At 38.7% G+C, this 26,737-nt stretch overlaps 1 protein-coding gene across 1 annotated transcript; it reads left to right on the top strand.

Moving 5' to 3' along the window:
- Nucleotides 1-8,274: 8,274 nt before the first annotated feature.
- Nucleotides 8,275-24,364, top strand: opn4xa (opsin 4xa). Its single transcript, XM_078272172.1, has 10 exons — nt 8,275-8,490; nt 12,301-12,436; nt 18,748-18,881; nt 19,335-19,538; nt 19,649-19,820; nt 21,318-21,479; nt 21,796-21,903; nt 21,988-22,156; nt 22,586-22,738; nt 22,841-24,364. The coding sequence occupies exons 2-10, from the start codon at nt 12,303-12,305 to the stop codon at nt 23,267-23,269; spliced, it is 1,665 nt and encodes a 554-aa protein (XP_078128298.1). The 5' UTR covers nt 8,275-8,490; nt 12,301-12,302; the 3' UTR covers nt 23,270-24,364.
- The last annotated feature ends 2,373 nt before the right edge of the window (nt 24,365-26,737 follow it).

Below are 26,737 nucleotides of genomic sequence, written 5' to 3'. Positions count from 1 at the left end.
GGGGATTTTACTCACCTGGCCTTTGGTGTGTCATCATGTTACCAGTCCTGTCATGAGCCTCCACCCTGTCCGCCTTTGCTGTATTGTTCTGTACTGCATGTGGACAAGGGAATAAAAGAGAATAGATAATGAAAAAGAGAGTAGGCTAGGCAGTGGGAGTGAGCTGCATTTTGGCCCTTTGTTCGTGCTGTATCTTTCTTCTTAACAGTACTAAAGTGAGGTATAATGCTGATCAAAGGGCTGTATATGATTGCTCTGGTGGGTGTTGAGGATAATTAGTTGGTAAGGCAGTGAGAGTGAATAGAGTGGGGGGTCTGATGTGTCACAGAGGAGGAAAAGAATGATGCTGCAGATGAAGAAGCTCATCCAACAGTGATATCATACTTCATCATCAGATTTTGAAAAGACGCACCTGAGGACCGCTCACTGAATACCGCACCTGTTTTTTATTTCATATAATGTCTGTCACCATCTGTCTCATTCAAAGTAGCTACACGCAAAATCTCCAACTTGTATGTTGTACATCAAGACATTTCATAGATTTAATGACAGCTTTTGTTATGCTTTTACACAATGCAAGAGAAAGAGAGAAAAAGGGAGTGTTTGTGTGAGGATCTGAGGGGAAGAGAGTGCCATAACACACCCCACCCCAGATGTGCTTAAGCCCAAAATAAGCAAAAGCAAAAGCCAGTTTTACTGTGTTGAGTCCTATTTACGCTGATGTAAAGACAAGCCTTCACTTGCACCATGTAGAAATTGAGCATCCTCAGAATCAAACGGATCAAACAACGGAGATGAAACACAAGACAGCTGACCAGATACTATACAAAGATTTAACCAACTGGAAACCATACTACACAGAATTTACACAAAGGTCTTCAGCTTTGAATGGGACCGTGTTTTGACTGAGGCATTTATAATATAAACAAACTCTGTAACAAGCAAGGATTTAGAAGTAACACTTAGAAACATGAGCCACTCGGAGGTCAGAAATGACTTACACAGTCCCCAAGACTTCCATGTGAAATACCTTTGTAATGGAGCTGTTTTTCTAAAAAGGACCGTGCACACACACGTACACACACACACACACACACACACACACATATTTGTATGTGTGTGCACGGTAAAGTGGAACTTGGGGTTCTTAACAGGGAGACTGAGTGAGAGAGCTGTGTGCCAGCCTGCTGGAGGTGCCGCGAGATCAAAAACAGTCCACCCCCAGGTGGTAAACCTGAGCTCTCAGGGGTGAGAGGTCACAGACACCGGAGTGGTCACACACGTGTCAGAACACTATTTACAACTGGAGAGGCCCACCTTAGACCACCTACAACTGCTCTTCCACCACAATACTGTACATCTGCAGGAGGTGCTGTGCTTCAGGGTCCACTAGGTGGTAGTAAAGCTCCATATAGAGCATCTCTTTATCATGACATCCTGACATGAATGGCTCTTATCAACCGACAGTACATTGGTAATATGTCTGAACTCTGATCTTCTATATAATCATAAAGCTTGTGCTACTGGCTTCCTTGGCCAGGACTCCTGGACTCCCTCCTTAATGGGACCTATCCTGGTTAAATAAACATTAATGAAAAAGAAAAAACGAAGAAAACCATGAAAAGATGAGAGGTTTACACAGACATTTACAGATGAAATGAAACCATAGAAGTGTGGTTGGATACAGCTTTGGATGCGAAGTGGCCATGCATGCGTGTGCATAACTATGTCGTTAATTTGAAACCGGTCCATAACCTTTGGGATCCCGTTCAAGGCCGCAAACGACTTCAGTGTGGCTAACAGTATTGGAACTTGTGCTACTTATCTCCAGCAGTGAGATACACTTACTAAATTTATTATTCAAATATTTCAAATAGAACAAAACTCTACATGCAATATGAGAGCATCATCTCTCATTGGAGCGCCATGAATATCTGATATTCGATCCCTGATCTGTGTCCCGCAATCATACTCAATTACACTCATCCAAGTCCTACAATTCCACGTTTGGTGAGAATATGTGCTGTGAATTACTGTAGATGCAAGCTATAGTCACATGCATGCAGACTAGATGACATGTAACTTATTTATATGCCAACAATGACAGAATGGATTATGTTTTCTTGTAACAAATTTAATTTATCAAATGTATAAACTGTTAACTTGTACAACAGAGGAAAGATGAAATTTAACACAGAGTTTAAACAGATATACAAGATGTATATGACCTAAATAAGAACAATTAACACAAATACAATAGAATAGGGAAAATGAAGTACTATACTGTATGTCATATTTAAGTTGAAAACACACACATGTAGTGTGTAGTGGAGGAAGTATACTGTATGTATGAACATTTTGCTGGTCTCCTACAAGCATGGAAATGTATGATGTCGCCCTCTAGTGGTTGCAAGCAAACATACATTCAGCAATGGACATTGTGTGAGTGCATTACATATTAACACCATAATCTGTTTTGTTCAACGAAATTAGGGACATTAAGAAGCCCTGGTACTGATAGCTGTAGTGGTCACCAAGAGGGACATGAGAGGTACACTACGTATTGTGACCACTGCCGCTTTGATGAGGATATTGCAGAGCAAGTGCAGCAGGGTCTTCGTACATATAAATCTGCATGAAACAATACCACAGCGATAGAAAACAGGAAAAGGAAGAGGACGTGGAGCAAATACATCACCAAGAGGAAGTAGCAAGGTGTGTCAAAACACTTCTCAGACTATGAAAGAATAATGCATGAGTGCAAAAGTTTGGGTGTTTGGTGTCTTGATTCATTACTGGAGCAACGTGTGATGTGCCGTCATCACCTCACAGCTTCAGCATACACATCCTCCAGGTTTGACGACTACAAGTCTCAACATATTGTATCAGACTGCAGATTTTGTCTCGCCAATGGCTGATACGGATACAGTAACAAAAAATATTTTCACACAGGATAATTGTTATTCTTACACCTGACTGAGTCTTTTTGTCTTACACATTTGCTGCAAAGTGTATTCTTACTTTGACAGGTTTTGTATGGCAGGAGACTAGGAGATAGTGGCACCCTACAGTGCATCATCTAAAGCAGTCCAACACAACACCACCCTTGATTTGAATGGACTTCCTTTAGACAGGTTTCAAGAAAGACAATGGACAAGACAGTGGACAAGAAAGACAATGGCCATATATATATATATGGCCATTGTCAATTTTACTTTATGCATCTAGAAAAGCAGAAATTTCATTGTCACAACAATATACAGTAAAATGACTGTAATTGATGTAGCGATCCATTGAACAGAACAAAAAACAATCATCAGTGGATTAAAGATTGAATACTGTTTATGTGATCTAACCATTGGTGTCTTTTACAAGGCATTGGATTTCCTCATATAGCTGTCAGTCATCAGCACATAGCTGTATTGTTAAAAGACGAATCAACTATGTTCAATATAAAAGTCATAGAATAAAGAACCAATAGCCATAACTCATTATTGTCTCAGAAAAGCTACGTCACAGCCCTTGACACAGTTCACTGCGTCACTGAGGTTAGCGTCATTGATAATCTCTCATTCCTGTGAGTTGCTGTGCCATTAGCTATGACTAAATCTGTGAATTCCATATAGACAGGTCTGCAGGAACCCTTAATATAAATGAGTAGTTGATCCTCTGTGCCATTAGATAATACTTTTCTCCTAATGACGGCCCTGGATGATTCGGAGTGTACCTCCAACCAGCCACTGCCTCGCTCTTGCTGATGCTGAGACACTTATGTAATGCAGAAAAATAATCAATATAACGACATTAAAATGAACAAGAGCATACTGTGAAGGTGACTAGTCATTCATTTAGCCTACCATTTGTCTCCTGGTGGGATAGTGTGTGGGAACTAATCTCTATCACGGCTGTGCATGGAGTTGACTACCTATAGAAGGGCATGTGAGATGAGGACGACTTACCCACTCCAAAGAAATTGGACCCAGACAAGGTCACACTTGAACTGCCGAGGGCATGCTATGGTGGGTGGCAATTAAGTCTGATGATGAACCTGATTGGAAGTCAAACTGTCAAGTGAGGAACCAAGTAACTAACTAAAACGAATAGGAAAAAAATTTATTATCAAAATAGAAGGGATTTTGTTGAGGTAGAAGGTACTTTTATTTCAAAACTTCTTGATATTACCAACAAGGCAATAATATACAATAGGTGTCAAAATGAACGCAAAAGGAAATTATCTAAGCTTGCAAATCGCAGTGTGCATGCTGCAGACTGAATACAAATACTTCATATTCATTTAATATTTAATGTTTGGTTTTATTTAAGATTTTATTGTAAATCACAAAAAATGTCATGAAAAAAATACCATGCCATATTTGGGGTCATTCTGCCATCCCTGAGTGTCGGATTGTTATAGACATCATGGGATCCCTGGCTAAGTACGTATGGGTCACATTACACACTCCAAAAGTCGGAAGCAATTCTTAAATGCTACAGCGCTCTATTCTGTAATCAAGTGCACCCATGTAGGATCCTCAGCTCATCCCTTGTTGTGCTACTAAACCTCTGTACATTAAGAGAAATATTGACAGGGAAGCCAATCTCTGGTGGCTGGAAGCAGCGCCTGAGGAAGCTTGGCCTAAGTGCTACAACAATCACCAGTTTTGCTTTCCAGAAGCCTCTCTTCCCCTGACATGAGCTTACAAAACATTGACCTAATTGGGTAAAATCTGCTTCTTGATGGTCACTGTGTAGAAACGTAGGTAGTAACACAGTGGAGTCTCTAATTGTCTCTAAAAAAACCCTGAGGGCAGACTAGTTCTCACGTACAAGCTTTTTCATTGAAGCGTATTTTGTGGGATGCATTTGTCCTTTTCACTCAGAGGGAGTGAGAGAGGTGACAGACCATTTTGACAGTAATTGAATGTAGGGCTGCACAATTAATCAATTTTTTTTTTTTTTTTGCTGTCACGATTACGATTTTGGCTGATCAAATTCACGTGATCTGGCAGTATTTAAAAATGCTTCATTCAGTTCTCAGAACAACTCTGTATCAAATTTTTTCCAAACTCAATAAAACCGCTCTCTGATCACGTGCCTCCATGAGCCAATCAGAGTTGTTCCCTGCACCGCGCAGTTTAGTTTAGATGTTGACAGTCACAGAGGACAGAGTAACGTGAGGAACATTCCACAACAGATAGCAGTCGGTCATAAGTCGTTACGAGGTTTACCAGATTTTACCAGTAAACGCAGCATTTTTGTCACGTCTGTGTTGTTTTCAGATAACAGCAGTGACCAGTGCTAGTTGAGTCTTTAGCTCATAGCTTTGTGACAGATTCATTATACGCCCACACTGTTGAATCTCTACGGTGAAATGATCACACTACTGACAGCTGTCAGCATTTTGGCCAAGTGTTTAATCCAGTTACTGCTGTAGCTAGCGGTAGGTACAACGTTGGCTGCTTTTGTGTAACACAATGTTAATGTAGATAATTAACTAGCGTGACAAGCGGCGATGTTTCTGTTACCCTCTAACGTCTGTTTGAAGCATCAGGCGCAACGCAGACATTTAGTGGCACCGTAATCCGCGTTGCTATTTAGTCCGGTGCTTTCTGCATGGTTCGCGTCGCCCGTGCGTGAACGAAAATTGCATTGCCTGTATCTTTTCACGGCAAACGCGCATGTTTGGAAAGCGGTAGCACAACAGCTGAAATGGCATACTCCTTACATAGTATACTTGTACTTCACTTCATAGTATCCTTCAACAGTGGAGGAATGTAGCACAATATGGATGTATTGGCAGGAATGTAGCACAATATGGATGTGAAAGCAGTTATAATTGTAGCCTGTGACAAGAATTTGTTTTGGTTAAAATCAACAAATAATCGTAATAATTAATCGTGATCAATATATTGATCAAAATAATCGTGATTATCATTTTGGACATAATCGTGCAGCCCTAATTGGATGGTTGATTGTTGTGGTGCAGTCATCTCCACTCCGCTCAACAATCAACCATCCAATTACCACTCAAATAGCCTGAAAAGAAACCTGACATTATTATGTGCATAGTAACCTCTTGGTTGCTATTGAGAAGCAAAAAGTACTTCCAAGCTGTGATACACCATATGGAATAATAACTTCTTACTGGCCCACAGGGACATTACAAATGATTCTCACATCCTCTAGTCTTTGTCTTCATCCAGGCTATTGAAAAATCAGCCAAAGTGGCGATACAACAGATTTTCCCACACAGTTCTTCCCTGTGACCACATAGTCTTTAGTAGTATCTTTAGTAGCATCTTTAAAGTATTTACTATATTCATAATGTATAATCCATTACAGTAGCTGTAATAATATGCTACCTCTACGCATAATGGAATTACAACACCACAAAATGACCTTAAAATAGCTACAGGGTTGAGTTAACACCTTTTTTTTTAAGATTATTTTTTGGGCATTTTTATATAGGACAGCTGAAGACATGAAAGGGGAGAGAGAGGGGGAATGACATGCAGCAAAGGGCTGCAGTGTGGAGTCAAACCTGAGGCCGCTGCGTCGAGGAGTAAATCTCTATATACGGGCGCGTGCTCTACCAGGTGAGCTACCAGGTTCCCGAGTTAACACCTCTCTGAGAGTGTTCTCCTGTACATGCTTCCCTATTAAACATCAAATTTTCTTTCCCGATGAAGTATACAGCATTACTGAAAGCTCTCTTTGTCTTAGCTACATAAAGACATCAGTTCAGCCTTGTACACATGATCCTAAATGCCCTCTAAGTGGATCAGCTGGTCATCACAATCCCGTAGTTAGCAAATGATTAAACAAGGCTTCAACACAACATAGAAAATTAGAATTACCGCATTGTGGTTGTATGCCTCCTCCATTCCAGTCAAGTTGCAGTTTCCATCCATGTCTGTTCAGACTCATAATGTAATATATGTAGTGACGACTGAACAAATGTATCTGTATTTTTTGGCAAAATGAAAGTTACTACTTTATTGACATGATTCCAGTGAATCATTTTCACTGAGAAACATGATGTCTTCACTCATAGACTATTGGTTCAACGATGGTGCATATACTGTCCAATGACAGGTGGAATACCAGAGGAACAGGAGAGAACACAAGGTTGTAGCCATGACAGTAGGCAATGCTTCAAATATGGATGTTGCTGCAAATAAGCTACAGATTCTAAAACGTGGATGCTTCACACATATTTCTGCAGCACAGAAGATCTATCCAACACCACAGTTTTAAGGTGGGTACCCAAGATTAGTGTCACCAATTCAGTATCAGACGCGTCTCTCCTTCTGTTTCTGAGTTACGGTGTTGAATGATGGCCAGAAAAGTGTTTTATGGCCATCATTCATTATGATGAATCATTATGCCAGATGTAATGAAATTCCAGGCGTTCCTCAGATATTGTGTTGACAAGCATGGGATGGATGTGAGGTCAAAGTGACCTTTGACCACCACAATCCAAGCACTTCATCCTTGAGTCCAAGTGGACATTTGTGCCAAAAGTGAAGAGATTTCCTCAAGGTGTTCCTGAAATATCGCATCCACAAGAATGTGCCTAAGGGATGGACAACCTAAAAACATAATGCCTCGACCATGGCTGTCGCCAGCGCAGAGGCATAACAAATCAACAAAAAAGGATAACATAACTAATATCTTCTTCCCTGTGTTACTATGTCAGAACTCATTCTAGTGAAGCTAACTGGTTGGAAACCAGAAATGTTGATAGGTTGCACGTGCAGTGACCCAGAAGTGAAGGCTTATCCTCCACTTGCTAGATGGTATCCAGAGAGTAATCTTTACAGATAAAGCCCATTTTATAAGTCGCTGCATTTACTGACCTGCTTTGAACCGGCCAGGTGCTATGACAGTCAAAGAGGCCAGATTTCAACATACAAATGGGGAATATTAAGGGCAAGAGGGGGTGCTGCAGCTATCTGCCCAGTTGTGCATGAAATGATACACACACCTACACAAACAACACACATCCTCACACACATCCTCACACACACACATAAACACACACACACACACACACACACACACGCGCACACACACACACACACACACATACACACACACATACATACACACACACACACACACACACACACACACACACACACACTGGCTTGATTGATGTGTTGTGCAATGTGAGAGCTGTGTGTGATGGGTAGCCAGCAGGGGGATGGGTCAATGCGCTGCTGCTCTCTTTTCCATGTGTCTTTCAGTGTCTTTTCATATTCTGTCAAGCACTGGTAGCAGCACCTTACTGTTGCTGCAGTCTACGAGAGAATCTCCATCTAACTTGGGGAGTAGAGAAGCAGTCATCAACCTTATCCATTTAAACCTTAAGCGGGGTGGATTTTTCACCAGCATTTTACATGCTGTACAGCTTTGGTGATCCTCTTTGCCAGTCCATTACAAACACAGAGCCCTGAAGAGGAGAAGGGGCTTCACTCTCTGGACAAGGTAAAGACACACTTTTTTAAATATATAATTACTGTAATATATGACTTGATATTGGAATATCTCTCTTTATTTATTTGCGGTTGTATACTAGTATCTAAAACATGACATATGAATCTACTGAAAATCAACTGTACAAAGCAAATTTTCTAAGAGAGCAAAGACAGTTTTCAAAAATGTGTTGGGTTGTTTTAAAGTATGCAATTGCAGAAAACATCTGTGGTTCCCATACTTTTGCTGAAAAAATACTTTTACAGCCTGCTTGTTGTACCATTTGTATGTGTGTCTTATTAAAGGTATTCCTTCCCAAGTGCAGTCACACTGATCATATAATTACACAGTAATGTTGATAATAGTAGATCAATACTTAATTTACCCCATATGCATCCGGTTGTTGTCTCACCAATACAACATCCCTTATAACATGATTTGGATATTAAATTATCACCAGCTTTGAAGGATAACTTCAAATAAAAACTGACAATTCTTATAAAAGGAAAAACAAACACACTTGTTGATTCGAAATGTGCTCTGTGTTATGCTTACCAATACATTGTCAAGAATATTTCTTGAATTAATATACCAAAAGATCTGTTGTTTATTAACACATTTTTTAAATTAATGTTTTTTTTTTAAATATCCACTTAAGTTAAGGCATGCTCTCCTTTATCAAAGCTTATTCATCTCCATCGATCCATTTGCTTTCTTTGAACACAACAATTTCTGAATAAACATGAACACATGCAATCATCCCAGTTTTTAAATCCTCGTAGAAGATGGCAAAGGGTGCATTTCACCCTTAGTATGAACACAGTCACACTAAATCATTATATATATTTGATTCATGGGACTTTAGCCTTTTTATATGAGACAATGCTGTCATGCCTAATAAGGGGAAGTAAGATGAGGTTCCTTTGACACATCCCTGTGTACTTCCCACTTCCCCATCCATGTGTACTTCCTTCTCACTTCTATGTGCTGTTATGTAAATGTTTATGCTTATATATTCATTTTTTTACAGGATAACAGAAACTGCTGCAACATTTACTACAAACTACATTTAGGCATAGCAACAGGCTGACATTTCTCATGTACATGTATTACTGTATACGTCAGATTCACTACTGCTCTGGTGGATAAAGCATGGTACCATCACTCAGCTTTGCATTGCCCATTGTGAGTTAAAAACAGACATGATTCATAACAAAAAAAGGATTGATGCAATACATGATAGATGTTTTACTGCATCTTTTGTGGTAGAGAGCATTGTGCTGTAATGGCACCTAACTTCTTTCTACAATGCAGATTAGAGGCAAACATGAAGTGGGTTCATATAGGATGATAATTGCTGTTAATATTGTATGACTCAACGTGCACTCTTGATTCCATCCCATTACCAAAACATAGAAATTGTGCTATAATCACTGCTGTGATTGGCGACACGGAACAGCATGTGGAAGTCCATACAGCCATTTTCATAATCAGAAATGTCTCGAGTTAATCACCTTTTTGATAAATTGGCAAGTTTTTTTTTTTTTTTAGATTAGATTAGATTAAAAACTGTTACACACACTTATATACATCTTGCCTGTCAAACTGCTATCCATTTTAAATGCTGTTGCCTTAGGCAAGGCAAGGCAGCTTTATTTGTATAGCACATTTCAGCAACAGGGCAATTCAAAGTGCTTTACATGAAAAGAGATAAAAAAATTAAAAACAGATAAAATACAAGACAAAAAGTGCAGTATAAGAAATTCAACATTGAAGAGCAGTTAAAACAGTTAAATATATAAAAGCAGATAAAATAACTTTCCTGGACTCAGTGATCCATTTTTTGGAAAGCCAAAGCTTTTTGACCAATATGACAGATATATCAAGTAGTCCGGTCCATATTTTTTAACCATCTCACCCACTATTGGTCCAGATGCGTCACACAGCTTTGAGGTTTCATTCCCCATATTTACAGAAGCTTACTCTTGAGTATACTCTTATCCTTATTCTTATTATTACTCTTAGCCTTATTAGAGTTGTTTGTGGCTGTACTTAGAATGACCTTATAAAAACTCTTTAAGTCCATTAGTTCAATAATACTGAGTGAGGATCTCATTCTCTGACCAGAAAAGGCCACGGTTGCTTTGCTGCTCTTAAACTCTTATTGGAATTAATAGTGCATTCCATTAAATACTGAGCCTACCGATTTTAAAGTTTGCGAGGGTTAAACACACTGTCATAATCTTTCTAATAATATAAACTGTAAGAAATGTAATTCGTTAAAAAAAAGCATACTCATCAATCTTATTCGTCATGTCAAGTCAGTGTATTAGCATTAGGTGAACTGGAAGACTTTTGGTCTCTTTTTTTTTTTCAGTTCAGAAAAATGCAGTGTGGAGAAAGTTCTTGGAACAGGAATGAGTTTTGTATGTAGGGAAAATAATTGCTTACCAAACACCTTGCAATAGAGATACAATGCCAAAGGCACGAGTTCTCTTCTAATTGAAGAATAAGTAGAAGCTGTAAAAAATTGAAAAGTGCTAAAAAACCCTAAAAAGTGCCAGAGCTGACATTTAGACAAAAAAAAGCAGATGTGGGGGAAGACACATGAAACTCAAATTTGCTACAACTAAATATGTATATGAATTCTTTTTGTCAGATTGAACAAAAATCACACAACCAGTGAAACCCGTTAACAACCTAAACAAAATAAAATGAGGCAGAATCTGAATAGTTATTACTTAATATCGACCACAGTATATCACCTTCGGATTCCTGTAGAAACCTGTATACCTGGTCTGTATGTGTGAGGTGCACACATTATTAACGCACTTCTTTTACACTTCAGTTATGTGCAGGGAATGGCGTATGCATGGTTTTTGTGCATAGGCATGGTTTATACATCTGGCCCCTGGTGTGCAAACAAGACTAAAAGAGTCAACCTACCAACAGACATTGCCATCCAGAGACCCATGCTGTAAAAGCAAGGCTGAAAAGTGCTCAGGTGTACAGTTGTAAGGCTTTTAACACTGTTTTGTGTGAAAGTAGTGTGAAGGTTTTCCCTATACAGCTTGGAAGCCAGACAACATAGATATAATGTCTATAATGTCCAACCAACCAAACAGACATACCGTTAGTAGGCACTAAAACAGTACTGACTTTTCCTCGGAACTTAGAGATACACTGTTATGTGATAATTATATAATTATTTTTTTATAGTGCCCACCAGTAACCCCCAAAACCCAACATTTCCTGTTATAAAAACTCATCAAAGTTCACAGTTGAGTTTTAAAACATCAACAATAAAGCTGTGGGGATTTCCTCAGATTTCCTAAAGGGAAATAGTGGGTATGTTCAAAATGTGCGCATTGACCTGGTACATTTAAAAAAAACAAAAAAAAAACATAAAAAGAAACAAAAAATAACGACAATGGATCAAAAATTAAAAAAGGGATTGAAAATGTAATGTATAAACTATTAACACAATGTTTCAATGATTAAAGAAACCTCAACTAAGTCAAATCATCATGACCTTGAGCAAAACTGACTCAAACAAAAAATGTTGATGTGTGAAGGAATGGTATAAAGACTCAGTGTTGCAGACGCAAGCTGTATGCCATCACGTCTTAATTTGTATTATTGCCCCCAGACATTATACTTGTTGGTCGTGATAAGTACTCTTACATAATGCTGGAGAGTTTAGTGGGTCAGAGGGACGGAAAGGAAGACGGTGTTTGTATGAAAGTCACTGGGACATGCTGTACACGAAGATAGACCCTCTGATGCTGACATCTGTGTGTGTGTGTGTGGTTGTTGTTACAGAAATGGACGTAGAACACGGATTCTATCGGCCGGTGGATGTCCAGGCCTACGCTCACTACATTGTTGCCTTCTTTGTCTTTGTGATTGGAACAGTGGGTGTTACTGGGAATGCCTTGGTCATGTATGCCTTTTTCTGGTAAGTGAATGGGTGAGGATGAAGAATGTGGTTGTCTGTCAGTGTAAGTTACTAGCCTTTTCTATAGCCAAACAACAGAAAAGGTTAAGCTTGTTAACCTTAAAACAATTCTTATTTGTAATTCTGCTTTTTTGAAATTATTATTATTAATTTGACGCTGCATCCTGCCTCGTGGATTTATTACGGTATTTGGTTTTTATCCAAGAAGCTAGTCTGGAAAACGCAACGGTTCCAAATTATTAAAGTAAGCAGTGTTGTGATCATTTTAGCCTTTTGTTGTTTTCACCTTAGCCATAATCATTTTATACCTGGTTTATAATTTAGATTTCATGCAAAGCCTTATTTTGACCTAACTCCCACTACATTAATCACACTTTGAGTTGGGTTTTTGAGTACTGATAAATAGATTTGTTAAGAATTTCAGGGAAGCAACAGGGAGTAAAGCATCATGACTCACGAGGCACGCTTTATGACGCTCAAGTGCTGCTGACATGCTGCTTGCACAACACAGCCAGCACTGACTTTTATTCTCTACAGTAAATCTTAGAGAATAAATCAAAGTCAATTAGAAGTTTTCATCACATATTTGCACATGAACTGGTCCTATAAGTAAGTAAGTAAAATGTATTTATAGAGCACTAATCACATATATAAACAGGGGCGATTCTAGGATCAGACCTTTAGGGGGGCTCAGCCACACAATGAGAATGTGACACGGATACAGTGCCTTGCATTTATTAAAATGTGTGCTAAAATCGCCCATGTATATAAATCACAAAAGTGCTTTACATAAAACATACAAGATGATACATGTTAAAAACCCAATACGCAATTAAAATTACAAGTTCATACATAAAGAATAAAGTGTAGACAGGTCAACCAAAAGCCTGTTTAAAAAGGTAGGTCTGTAACTGATTTTAAGAGTCCACAAAATCAGCAGACCATAAGGGAGGAGGTAGAGCATTCCACAGACTCGCTGCTACCGAATCAAAAGAACGTTCATCACGGGTCTTAAGCTGGGTGTGTGAACACACCCAGTAGATTTAACAGAGTAGATCATAGAGAGTAAGCTGTCAAATATAATTGCAGTAGGTCAGCCACATATGCAGGTGTCTGACCATTCAGTGCTCTGTATGTAAGTGTTAATTGAATCCTATATTTGACATTAAGATTTGAGAACAGGGGTAATGTGAGACCGTCTATTTGTGCTATAGTAAGTAGCCTTGCCACAGCATTCGGGATTGACTGAAGGCGAACAAGAGCAGCATAATAAGTGTGGAGAACAGTGCGTTGCAATATTCAACGCTATAAACAAATTCTTGGAAGTTTGCACAGTGCTGTACTGTGACTTCACAGAAGCTGTTTTTTTTAGCTGTTAGCTGTTTGATCTTTTTCTTAAGTAAAAGCCACAGTATCTCACTCTAAAAATACTCTGTCACAAGTAAAAGTCCTGCATTCACAATTAAGTAAAAGTACGGAAGTATTATTAACTAAAAGTACTTGTTATGCAGAATGGCCCCTTTTAGAGCATTATGTTAATGTTTATTTTAAAGCATGTTGATGTTGTTGATCGAAGTGAAGCTAACTTTAAGTATTTTAATAATAGTCATTTACAATATTACAAAATCAAATAGCATATTTAAGATATCTGACTGGATTATGCTATAATAAATTCTATAATATATCTAATTGAATATATTTACATATTGAATAACTATTCAGTGACTATTAGCTAAAGGTTATATACCAGTGCCTAGGTTTTAGAGACTAGTAAAATAAACTCAAAGTCAACACTTTAACACAGTGTAAGCAGTTCATGTGATGTACTTTCAACCCTGCACAGTACACTCTGCAGTGTTTTGACATTGCAGAGATGTAGAGCACTGAATGGGGGGAAACAGTGTGTTCTTGCATTAGGAAGGATGTCACAAGCACAGGCAGAAAGGTCTTCACACAAGCCTGCAGGCATTCAATTGCAGGAAGCACCTCATTAATTTTCTAACTGTATTAGATCAATCAATGCATAAATTCAATAATTCAGTCAGCTTCCTACTTATTTACATAGTCAACACTGTGGTACATTACCACCTAAACCACATAAAGACGTCAAGCAAGCTTAAATTACTACTGCCGCTCAGGGTAATCCAATCAACTACTATGTGATCCACTTTAGGTCCCACTCTTGGTATAACTCTCTCTGGCTTTCATTTCTTGGTGTATTGTTTTTTCTTTAAAAAAAATATTTTTTCACATTTAGGACCAAAAACTCTGATGCCAATTTTTGCATTCTTTTTTACTTGAAAGTATATGAAGAAATATAGTTGAAATGAATGTCTGAATGTAGCATATACACCGGTGTGTATGTTACATTCAGTATATGCACTATGGCTACTCCTGGGTATATAGTATATAGTGTTAGATAAAATCCTGGCCCTGACATGTTTTTTGCATTAACATCCAACCTCCAGTGACATCTATCTCAAATGTTGCATCGATCGATCTCCACTCCAGTCACACTATAGTACATACCCACTCACCTGCATGTAAACATACAAATGGACTCCAACTAATCTGTCTGTGGAATGTTTACTCTTTTTGGGCTTTTTACAGACAGTGGGCAAAACTAGGAGGACAATGCCCATAGGCTAAATGGAGCATATGTAACTATTTAAGTAAATATTCAGTTATGGCACTACACTATATGATCACTGGTCTAAGGTTTAGTTATCCAGGACAAGGACACATATGGTATCATTGTTTTCATTTCAGCTGGAACAAATGTTCATTCACCATCTGAGTCCCTATACACTCAATATAGCTTTTATGTCACGGTAAATACAATGTAATAAATGTGAGTATACAGTGGTGTGAAAAAGTGTTTGCCCCCTTCCTCATTTCCTGTTCCTTTGCATGTTTGTCACACTTAAGTGTTTCGGAACATCAAACCAATTTAAACAAAAGTCAAGGACAACACAAGTAAACACAAAATGCAATTTGTAAATGAAGGTGTTTATTATTAAAGGAGAAAAAAAATCCAAACCATCATGGCCCTGTGTGAAAAAGTGATTGCCCCCCTTGTTAAAACATACTATAACTGTGGTTGTCCACACCTGAGTTCAATTTCTCTAGCCACACCCAGGCCTGATTATTGCCACACCTGTTCACAATCAAGGCATCACTTAAATAGGAGCTGCTTGACACAGTAAGGTCCACCAGAAGATCCTTAAAAGCTACACATCATGCCGAGACCCAAAGAAATTCAGGAACAATTGAGAAAGAAAGTAATTGAGATCTATCAGTCTGGAAAGGGTTATAAAGCCATTTCCAAAGCTTTGGGAATCCAGCGAACCACAGTGAGAGCCATTATCCACAAATGGCGAAGACATGGAACAGTGGTGAACCTTCCCAGGAGTGGCCAGCCGCCCAAAATTACCCCCAAGAGCGCAGCTGACGACTCATCAAGAGGTCACAAAAGACCCCACAACAACGTCCAAAGAACTGCAGGCCTCACTTGCCTCAGTTAAGGTCAGCGTTCATGCCTCCACCATCAGGAAAAGACTGGGCAAAAATGGCCTGCATGGCAGAGTTCCAAGGGAGAAAACCACTGCTGAGCAAAAAAGAACATCAAAGCTCGTCTCAATTTCTCCAGAACACATCTTGATGATCCCCAAGACTTTTGGGACAACATTCTGTGGACCGATGAGACAAAAAGTGGAACTCTTTGGAAGGTGTGTGTCCAAGTATATCTGGCGTAGAAGGAACACTGCATTTCATAAAAGAACATTATACCAACTGTAAAATATGGTGGTGGTAGTGTGATGGTCTGGGGCTGTTTTGCTGCTTCAGGACCTGGAAGACTTGCCGTGATAAAAGGAACTATGAATTCTGCTGTCTACCAAGAGATCCTGAAGGAGAATGTCCGACCATCTGTTCGTGTACTCAAGCTGAAACGAACTTGGGTTCTGCAGCAGGACAATGATCCTAAACACACCAGCAAGTCCACCACCGAATGGCTGAAGAAAAAACAAAATGAAGACTTTGGAGTGGCCTAGCCAAAGTCCTGACCTGAATCCTATTGAGATGTTGTGGTATGACCTTAAAAAGGCCGTTCATGCTCGAAAACCCTCTAATGTAACTGAATTAGGACAATTCTGCAAAGATGAGTGGGCCAAAATTCCTCCAGGACGCTGTAAAAGCCTCATTGCACGTTATCGCAAACGCTTGGTTGCAGTTGTTGCTGCTAAGGGTGGCCCAACCAGTTATTAGGTTTAGGGGGCAATCACTTTTTCACACAGGGCCATGATGGTTTGGATTTTTTTTCACCTTTTAATAATAAACACCTTCATTTACAAATTGCATTTTGTGCTTACTTGTGTTGTCCTTGACTTTTGTTTAAATTGGTTTGATGTTCCGAAACACTTAAGTGTGACAAACATGCAAAGGAACAGGAAATGAGGAAGGGGGCAAACACTTTTTCACACCACTGCAAGTGTTTGTACATAGAACCTCAAAATCCCATTGACACCTCTTTCCTCTGCAAATCTCACAATTTGAAACTGCCTCTGAAAACGGGCAAATCTCAACGAGCCGCCTAGTTGACGTCAACTCGGCGGCTTCTCCTCATTTGGCTCTAGTCTCTATCTTTGTCACGCCCAAATATTTACATAGGCTACACCACTGATCTGAGGTCAGCTTAGTCTTCTGAATAGGTCGCGTAGATCTCAGAAATTTTATACATTGTTCATCTGCTATTTTACCACTAAATTCACTTCTGAGACTTTTTTATGCGAGAAATCAACTATGTAGAGGTCAAATATGGGCTGTTTTACAAAAATTGATGGCTAATTGCAAATTTTGTCCGACTGTGTGTCGGAGTTAAGCGGCCGGTGCTGCCTGTGTTGCTGCCTCGCCGCCCGGCCTGCCTTCCTTCACAGACCCCGGTTAATGGACCAAACGTCGCTGCCCTGACAGAGCTCCAGGGCCTGCAGCTCCCCTCTTCCTGCTAAATGGTCGGTGTGTGTGAGTGAGAGCGCGGTCAGTGAGCTTGTTACGCCAGCAATCTCTTACCACAGGTTCCAGTTAATCTTATAATGTGTGTCATTATAATGTGTTGAGTTATTTAAACAAACGATCGGGGAAATAAACGCCTCTTGTCCGCGAGTTGCATTGATAGAGTCTCCTCTTAGAATTCCTCTGAAATTCACAAAAATGCATTAAATTGAAATCGGACACCATTGTTAGTTTTATAAGACCTTGGGGTAGATGTTATATAAGTGGCGTGACGAAATTCAAACTGTAAATATAGCTACTCTAGTTATGCCGGCAGCTAGCAGCCAGCCACGGTAATAGTCCAGCCCCAGGGAAACAGTACCCAGGGAAACGGTGACTTTCACTGGGTATGGAGGTTGCCGCTTTCTCGTCAGACTGTGTGGAGCTCCTAGCTAAAGTCCGACACGTCTTACCAAATTTGCAATTAGCCATCATTTTTCGTAAAACGGCCCATATTTGAGCTTTATATAGTTGATTTCTCGCTTAAAAAAGTCTCAGAAGTGAATTTAATAACAAAATAGCCCGACAAACAATGTACAACTTTGCAATGTCTGAAATATGAGACCTGCTGTCTCGTCTCCAATGTGTTTCTATGTGGTTTGCTCAAACCAATCAGCGCGCAGCTCATCTAAATATTCATGAGCATACCATATTTGGAAAAAAAGCTCTTGTTCCAAATAGAGTCATATTCACAGGGTAGTTAAAGGCCTAATAAAATAGCATTCGGGCAATTTTCAGCCCAACCAATGTTACATACCCTATTAGGAGACCTTAAGGTACAGTGTAAAATACCCTGTATAATCATTCTATCACCCCTTTATTGATTTCCACTCCCTTGCCTGTAATGGTAAGGGAGGTTGAATCAAGTTAACAGGGATGAGGGTTTAAGAGTTATTGGATGGATATTGCATTGGCAAGGGACTCCTTGCACCTCTGCATGTCTGTACACTCTGGAGAAAAAGTAATTTAAAAAACAAGCTTTCAAAACAATTAGACTCTAATTGTAATGAAACCCCACTCTGGATTTTAATTCTGAGCCAGAAATACATTACATTTACATTTATCTTAACATAGTAACAAAGTAGAATAGCATGGCTTACTGGGCAAAATGTTCTTGTCAGCTCTCTGTTAGAAATTACAAGAAGTACACTTGCTGGCACATATGGTTCCCACATGATGTCACAAATTATAGAAACACGTTGACACAATTGATATATTGAGTTGTGGGATGCTGAGCATCTTTCAATCTTCATGTGTTACAGTAACAAGAAGCTACGGACTGCCCCCAACTATTTCATCATGAACCTAGCAGTCGCTGACTTCCTCATGGCAATTACACAGTCACCCATCTTCTTTGTGAACTCCCTTTACAAGGGGTGGATTTTTGGTAAAACAGGTATTTTTTTCACATTCAATTATACAGTATGAACTACGAAAATAGCTACATTCTTTATGTATCTATCAATGTTTTTTATGTATGGAGCTATGTATGAAATAGTACCAATTTATGTCAATAAAATCTTATGCAAAAACATCTGCTTTTACCATGCAATATTTTAAGTTATTTTCAGAATGTGTGTTTGGTTAGACTCTGTTGCTGATGTTATGTTTAGTCATAAGAAATGTATGTAAAATAATAATAGTATTTAGTTCCTGAGCCTCAAGTAACCTGAATTCTGAATTCAAACCTACACCCTGGGCTATATGAACAGTGTGAACAATGTGAACAGTGTGAATCCCAATTTGAAGTCCTGTCTATTCATATCTCGTATGCTTGTAATACAAAGTCTTCCAATCAGAAGAAACAAACATATGAATGAAAAGCTCTCTTCTTTCTTTCCCTCCACAGGCTGTAAAATGTACGCCTTCTGTGGAGCTTTGTTTGGAATCACTTCCATGATAAACCTTCTGGCCATCTCTCTAGATCGCTACATTGTCATTACCAAGCCTCTGCAGGCCATACGGTGGACCTCCAAGAGACGCACTTGCCTCGTTATTGTTCTGGTCTGGCTGTACTCACTAGCCTGGAGCCTTGCACCCCTTTTAGGGTGGAGTAAGTCCCTTATTCTCTCGACAACTCACTGTTTTTAAATTCAACTATACTCCGTTTATACCTTTAGACCTTACACTTCCTTCTTATCCCTCTTTATTTTTTCCGTCAAGGTTCATACATACCGGAGGGCCTGATGACCTCATGCACATGGGACTACATGACATCTACTCCTGCCAATAAAAGTTATACTTTGATGCTATGCTGCTTTGTATTCTTCATCCCTCTGGGCATTATATCCTATTGTTATCTGTGCATGTTCCTGGCAATCCGCCATGCAAGCAGGTGAATAAATTAACCTAGGTCAATATGCAGCACTTTAAAGCTATAGTGCGTAGTTTATGTCGCTCCCATGAGGAACACCGCTTTCATCCACATGACGCAAGCCTTTTGTGATCACGCAACACCCCCACCCCTCCTCCACAAAGTTGTTGGTAGAGTTTCACTTGTCAAATCAAGGAGGATATGGAGGATTAAAAAAAAACATGATAGACTCTTCAGAAGAGGTAATTAACTTGTAATGTTTATGTCCTCTTCGTCTCTCTCAGCGGTGATTGATGTAATACGCATCACTCTAACTCAAGCGTGCGAATGTCACGGACTACACCATTTTGTAAACATAGCCGTACTGAGAAATACAGAGACAGTTTTGTGGGCTTTAATTTGCTTTGCATCAACTGATTTGGCAATGGCTTGAATGTAACGGACGTTAATATAAATATAATATAAATAGTTGCGCACTATAGCTTTAATGCACTAAACACGCAAAAAATACTTGAAATGCTGCTATTTAAAGCAAGTCTACTTAGTAACTGTACAAAACAGCATAATACCATTAACTCTACTGTCACATCTTCACATCAACAATCTACTGCAATGTATTTCAGAAGAGGCTTGACATTACTGCAATGCAAATTGTTAAATGTAATCACAAGCACGTTATAAATTGTGATGGTGGCTTCCACATCTCCCTAGTCCTTTCCTTCTCTAATTTCTCTTTGTGCATGTGTGTACTGTATATTTGTCTGTTTCTCATATCTGACTATTTCTTGCCTGGCCACCAGTAGCCTTCCATACACATTAGCGAATTCACCCCTCAGCATAGCTGTTTCCCATTTAAGTGTTGCCCTTAAAGACTTTGCTGTAGGACACAACCAAGTAACAATAGTATGCGCTTTTATTATTTACCTTAAGGGCAACGTCGATTAAAGGAATACCTGGACACAATGTTAGTATTGCTCTCTGTAAGGCTAACGTTGATATCTTGGTACAATGCTGTGATTAATATTCTGTAGACCTTCTAGGTTGTAGTCAGTCAAATTCATGCCCTTGTTAACCTGCCCTCCCCCTTCTCCATCCAGGGGATGTTTGGTTGAATAAGTTAGTCTTGTCTGCCTGACTCCTGATCTTTATCTGATCACGGTTTGTGCAAGTTATTGTCTACGGCCCCTCCCATGGCTCTGAAATATCAGTAGCCTAAATGTGTATTGATAAATCCATAGAGCTCTCCGTGGTGCAAATGAAATTTATTGAAGAAATAGGAAAAATCAGATGAACCCTGTGTATGTTGCCCACCTGTTTGTTACATTGTCTTCCTTGCCGTGCCGCATGTGTCTCACTGTTTCTGCATTTGTGTCCAATGTCCTCATACGTAACATAATAAAAACTGTCTGCAAACAGTATATTGAATTTAATTTTTGCAATGTTTATTTTTATTTAGCCACTAAGTAGACTTATAGATTAACTACAAAATCCCATTATTCCTTCTTCCTGTCCTAACAGAGATGTGGAGAAGTTGGGGAATCAGGTGAGGAAGTCAACTCTGATCCAGCAGCAGTCCATCAAGACTGAATGGAAACTGGCCAAGATTGCCTTTGTGGTCATCATAGTGTATGTGCTTTCCTGGTCGCCCTATGCATGTGTCACCCTCATCGCCTGGGCTGGGTAAATATACAGTATGACAAAAGCTCTTTATGATCCAATAATTCTTTTGTGTACAGACAGGTAATTATTATGGTTTTGATTTGGTTTTATATTCAGGCATAAAACATATAGGATGCTTGGTTGCACTGTGTAATTAATTTCAGCCGTAACCATTACCCATGTAGAACATCATTATATCCGTTACCATCCATTACCTCTTGTAGAACATCATTATATCCGGCACGATGAAGTGCTATGCAATAGGCCAAACTACAGTACAAGTATAGTCACAGGCGATGTACAGTTCTGCTATTTAAAAACACTTTACACCTTTCAGCTATGGAAGCATCCTCAGTCCCTATTCCAGAGCTGTCCCTGCTGTTATAGCCAAGGCATCGGCCATCTATAACCCTATTATCTACGCCATCATTCACTCTAAATACAGGTAAGTGCAGTCATTCAACTAATCAGTAACCTAAGCTTGGAAAGAATATAAAGGTTTTGCTGAGAGATCATTATTTTTCAACAGGAACACCATGGCAGAAAAGGTTCCCTGTCTGTACTTCCTAGCCCAGGCCCCGCGGAGGAAGTGCATATCAGACAGCGAGTCCTCCATCAGGGAGTTAGGGCTGAGCAGACAGTCATCAGTCTTCAAAACCAAGTTTCACAGAGTTTCCTCCATGTCTACGACGGACACAGTGAGTTTGGCCTCTGCACTAGGTTTTAGAGAGTAGAAACAAACACAGGACATGACAGCAACATGAGTGGTGTGCTGAAATCAAATGCACAGAAAGTGATGTGTCCATTTTAGTAGAGTTAATTTTTTTGTATTGGGTTTGAACCTTCTATATATATATATATATATATATATATATATATATATATATATATATATGACTTTATTTACCCAGGAAAAGACTCATTGAGATTAAAAATCTCTTTTTCAAGAGTGTCCTGGCCAAGACAGGCAGCAGTACAAACACACATACATACATACATATATACACACACACACACACACACACACACACACACACACACACACACACACACACACACACATATATATATATATATATATATATATATATATATATATATATATATATAGCTCATGTCCCTTATAGCAGGTTTGGAGTGATCTGGAGCTGGATCCTATCGACCAGAGCCAATGTGTGAGGTCCAGCTATTCCCTCGGGGCTCTGAGGGACAAAGAGCACAAGTCATTAGCTAAGCAGGCCATAGGAAAGGGAAGCCAAAGCCAGGAACAAGTAGGGAAGGTGCTCATCATTATATTTGTTGATTGAAAGGCCTTATTGGCAAAACATTTTAGCACAATAATGTATCGCTTACTTTTGTATTTGATTTAAATTCTGTTCTAGATCCACATGCCAGAGCAAAGATCACTGAACAGATGTGACCACACCCCATCACCTGAGTCTGTCAGCACAGTCATTCCATTGGCATTGGGGAAGAGAAGGGAGGAGAATCCTAACAGTTGGAATAAAGAGAACACACAAGAAGATGAGGAAAAAGAGGGTGAACATCAACAGAGAGAGGCACAGCAAGTTCAGAAGGAGAAAGAAGTGAAGGAGCCTAAGGACCTCATCCAGCCAGACTCTCTGGACAACATTGTATGTGTGCACTCCCAAGCGATCATCAGACCCAACTTAAAGAAAGACCCTTTGGACCATGACTATTGTGAGGAAAAACAAACCACACAGAGCAGACAGAGAGAACTGTTGCTCAATATACAGCCTCTGGACAGTTCTGCTCAAGGATTTGAGTCTGTGCAAAGATTTCTAAGCTAAATGCTGGATATTTTTATTTGTCTATGTGGCTATGTGTGACTGTGACACAGCAAGTAAACAAGTTTGTTTTCTTTGTTCAAGAATGCTGAGGTAATCTTTTGAAGCAGCTGACGGAAACTTTTATCTCAACTGTTTGGCAATGCAGTGCAACCAAGTACATTTGTTTATAGGTTTTTGTGCCATATAGGTTAAGGTTTATATACATAACTTCTCTAATAATCCTGGCACACATCTCTCATGTTAAGACTTTTTGTTAACATGCATAATAATGCTACCCCAATTGTTTTTGGTTCGCACATGCTCGACACTGTCACAGTGAAACAATTAGAAACAATTACAAATGGAACCTTAACTTAAAATGAAACGTTAAAATTCAAAACATTATGCATTTTTGTCAAAATAGCCCATAGACAACGGTATACCAAGAACAACTAATGAAAGACCATCCATATTTATTATCAACTTGCAGAGAGATCAAAGTCTGACTGAGTGTTTCTTGTTTATTTCTTCAAGAAAGCATATTTTTGTACATTTGTTTATTTTGTAACTAAGGCTATCTATTCATAGCTATTCATTTAAATGAGCAATGAGAAAATGTGGTAAATATTTCTTTCATTATTTCTCTATAATGCACCATAAGCAAGTTCAATAATGCATTAATGCATTTATGCATCATTGCAGAACTCATTATCATAATATGCCATATACCATTGTTTATCATGTTTTGAAAGTTGCTGACATTATGTGCTGTATCATGAGTTCAGGCACCATAGTAATTAACCGTTATGCAACCCAAAACCTTAATTTACTGCAGTTGCTAACCAAAGTAAGTCGTAGTGCATTTCAGTTACCAGATTTGGTAGGTCATGAAGACACTTGACACCCTGATTTATCTATTTATCATCCGTTCATCCTGATTGTTTTATAAGAAAAAAGGCTGCATGTTCTCAGGAAACAAATTGGCACAGCAGAAATCACTAAAATGTTGCACCTTTTGCTTATTTGAATACTCAGTATGTGTTGCTATTGGTGCTATTGTTAAATCGTAAACTAAAGAAGTTATTGTGTATTTGTTGTGGGAAATAAACTTTTCATATAGCTCTCAACACATTTCTTTGCCCCATCTTCTTAGAGCTTGCAAATGCTATTTGTTATAAATGGCATCCTATAACTTCCTATAATCTTACCACATCATGTAACATAAAAGCTCATTCTTTCACTTTATTGAAAAGCCTAAAATATATTAACAGTTCCATTTTTATATTTGTACATGCATTATAGCACATGCATGATTAGCATGGCCTTCCATAAGTTTTACTACAAATGTTAGAGCCTGCAGAACAAAAATAGTATGTTGATATAATTATTTGTAAATCCACATCGAAGTGCTGTCAGGATTCTGGAAGCAGATTGAGGTGAGATCTATTTTCCTCTAATTCTTTTTTTTAACCCACCAAATCCCATTTATTTTTTAGTTGTTTGTCTGCATTGTTGCATGTATTAAAGAGCAGCAACAGTAAATACAGATAAAGACTGTAGAGAAAGAGAAGGAGATGACATCAAAACCAGGATACACAGGGCATGTGAATTGGCCATCTGAGACACCAGGATGACAGAAGTCCATTAATAATATGGATCTGTTAAATGTAAGTCGCCTCAAAGAGTGAGGCCATTTATTTTAAAGGGTGTTCTTCTTTTAAATTGAAACACCCAGAAAGCCCCCGGTTGAGATGTCTTTGAACTTTAATTCCCATATTTCCTGAGCCGTTTGCTTATCCAGTTATGTGAAGATGAGTTAAAGGTATGTACTGCAGTCTTACATAAAGGACAAGTGCACTTCAGCGGTTCAATCACATTGCACAGGGGGATTTTGCTGCTGAGCTTCCCATTAGTTTATAACCATATATTGACATGGCACGCATGTACTCTAGCTGAAAGAAAGCTCAGCTGACCTATGCTGTAAACATCTAGCTTCACTGGCTAAGTACAGTTAGTAGTAATCTGTAGAATGTGTCATGCCTTTTACAAATGAATGTATGTTTTTTTAACAAAGCATCACAAAATAAGCAAAAATAAAAGGCTACAATCCACATCAGAGAGCTGAAATAGTCAGTAATGTTATTTCTTTATAAAAGATTAAGACAGTTTAACAAAGTAATATTAAATAATTTCAAGTAATAAATTAGTAGGACACATTCAAGCAAAGGGAGTAATCTTGAAATGCCTTGTCTACTAAAATACTGTGAAAAAGCACTGCAATTAAAATGTTTCACAAAATACTCTACAATGCCGACACCCTAGTTTACTCATTCCTGTGCTGTTTGAAACTGTGGATCATGCTATAATCTTACTCTACCAAATAAGTATGCAGTGTTTGACCTTTGTGTACATGACAAATGTCCAGATATGTAATCTATAGACTATAACATTCACAAGGGTTTTCAACCTGCTTACTTTCAGTAGAAGACCAGAAAAGAAACTATTGGAATATAAGAAATATGTCTGCAACTAACGAGTATTCTTTATTATTGATTAATCTGCTGACCTAATCTGTTAGACCATAGTCTAACAGAGACAAACATGCAATTATCACAATTTCATAGCTCAAACCATGCAGACAATCAAAAGTTTGTATTTGATTATTAAAAGTGTTGCTGATTAATGTCGATTGACTAACTAATTAAATGACTAATCTGCATCCTCTAGGTAGCAAAAATGTGCTCAATAATTTCAATGTCAATCTGCCCGTTAGTGTTTGATATTTTTCTGTACATCTGAAAATATTGGCCTGATGGTGGTGCTATTAGGAAAGGTATAGCCACAGAAAATTGTATGGACATTTAATACAATCATCCTTCTTAAAACCTTGTTTTTATATTTTGACATTTTGAGTCATATATTGTTGCTTATTCTAGGTGTGGCGAGTCATAAGTTAGTGACCAAAGCTCAGTGACGTAACAGCAACAACTTGAGAGATCAGTACAAAAGAATAGTGGAGCCAGGAATAAACACTGGTAAAGGACTATCGTCATTGACTATCAAATTTATTTTTGTTCTAATTAAAACTGTTCATGGTCAACTCACAATTTTCATTTCAATTGTCTTTTTTTTTTTTTATCTTCATTGCCTTGAGTTGGCTTTATGAAAACCTCAGCCTCAGGCGAGACGCCATGTCTAGGTAGACAAGAAACAAGACAACAAGATGAAACATGAAATCTTCAGGTGTAAACTTGCTGAGCAGGGCAAGATAAACTATTCATTTCTTACCCCTGGGCCATAAATTGCTCAGTGACTTTAAATTCACAGTATCTGCATAAGCTGAGAAGCATGTGCTTTATTTGCTGACCACCAGAGAGCATACCAACACTATGCCACAAAAACCTGCTTCACTGCCATATCACAGTAAATGTATATTCGAAAATAAATAAACAAATTATAATAATGATGCACCTGACAACGTTGCAAACA

Source organism: Sander vitreus, chromosome 16 (assembly GCF_031162955.1).
Source record: "Sander vitreus isolate 19-12246 chromosome 16, sanVit1, whole genome shotgun sequence".
Taxonomy (NCBI): Eukaryota; Metazoa; Chordata; class Actinopteri; order Perciformes; family Percidae; genus Sander; species Sander vitreus.
This window is presented reverse-complemented; position numbering and strand designations above follow the sequence as displayed.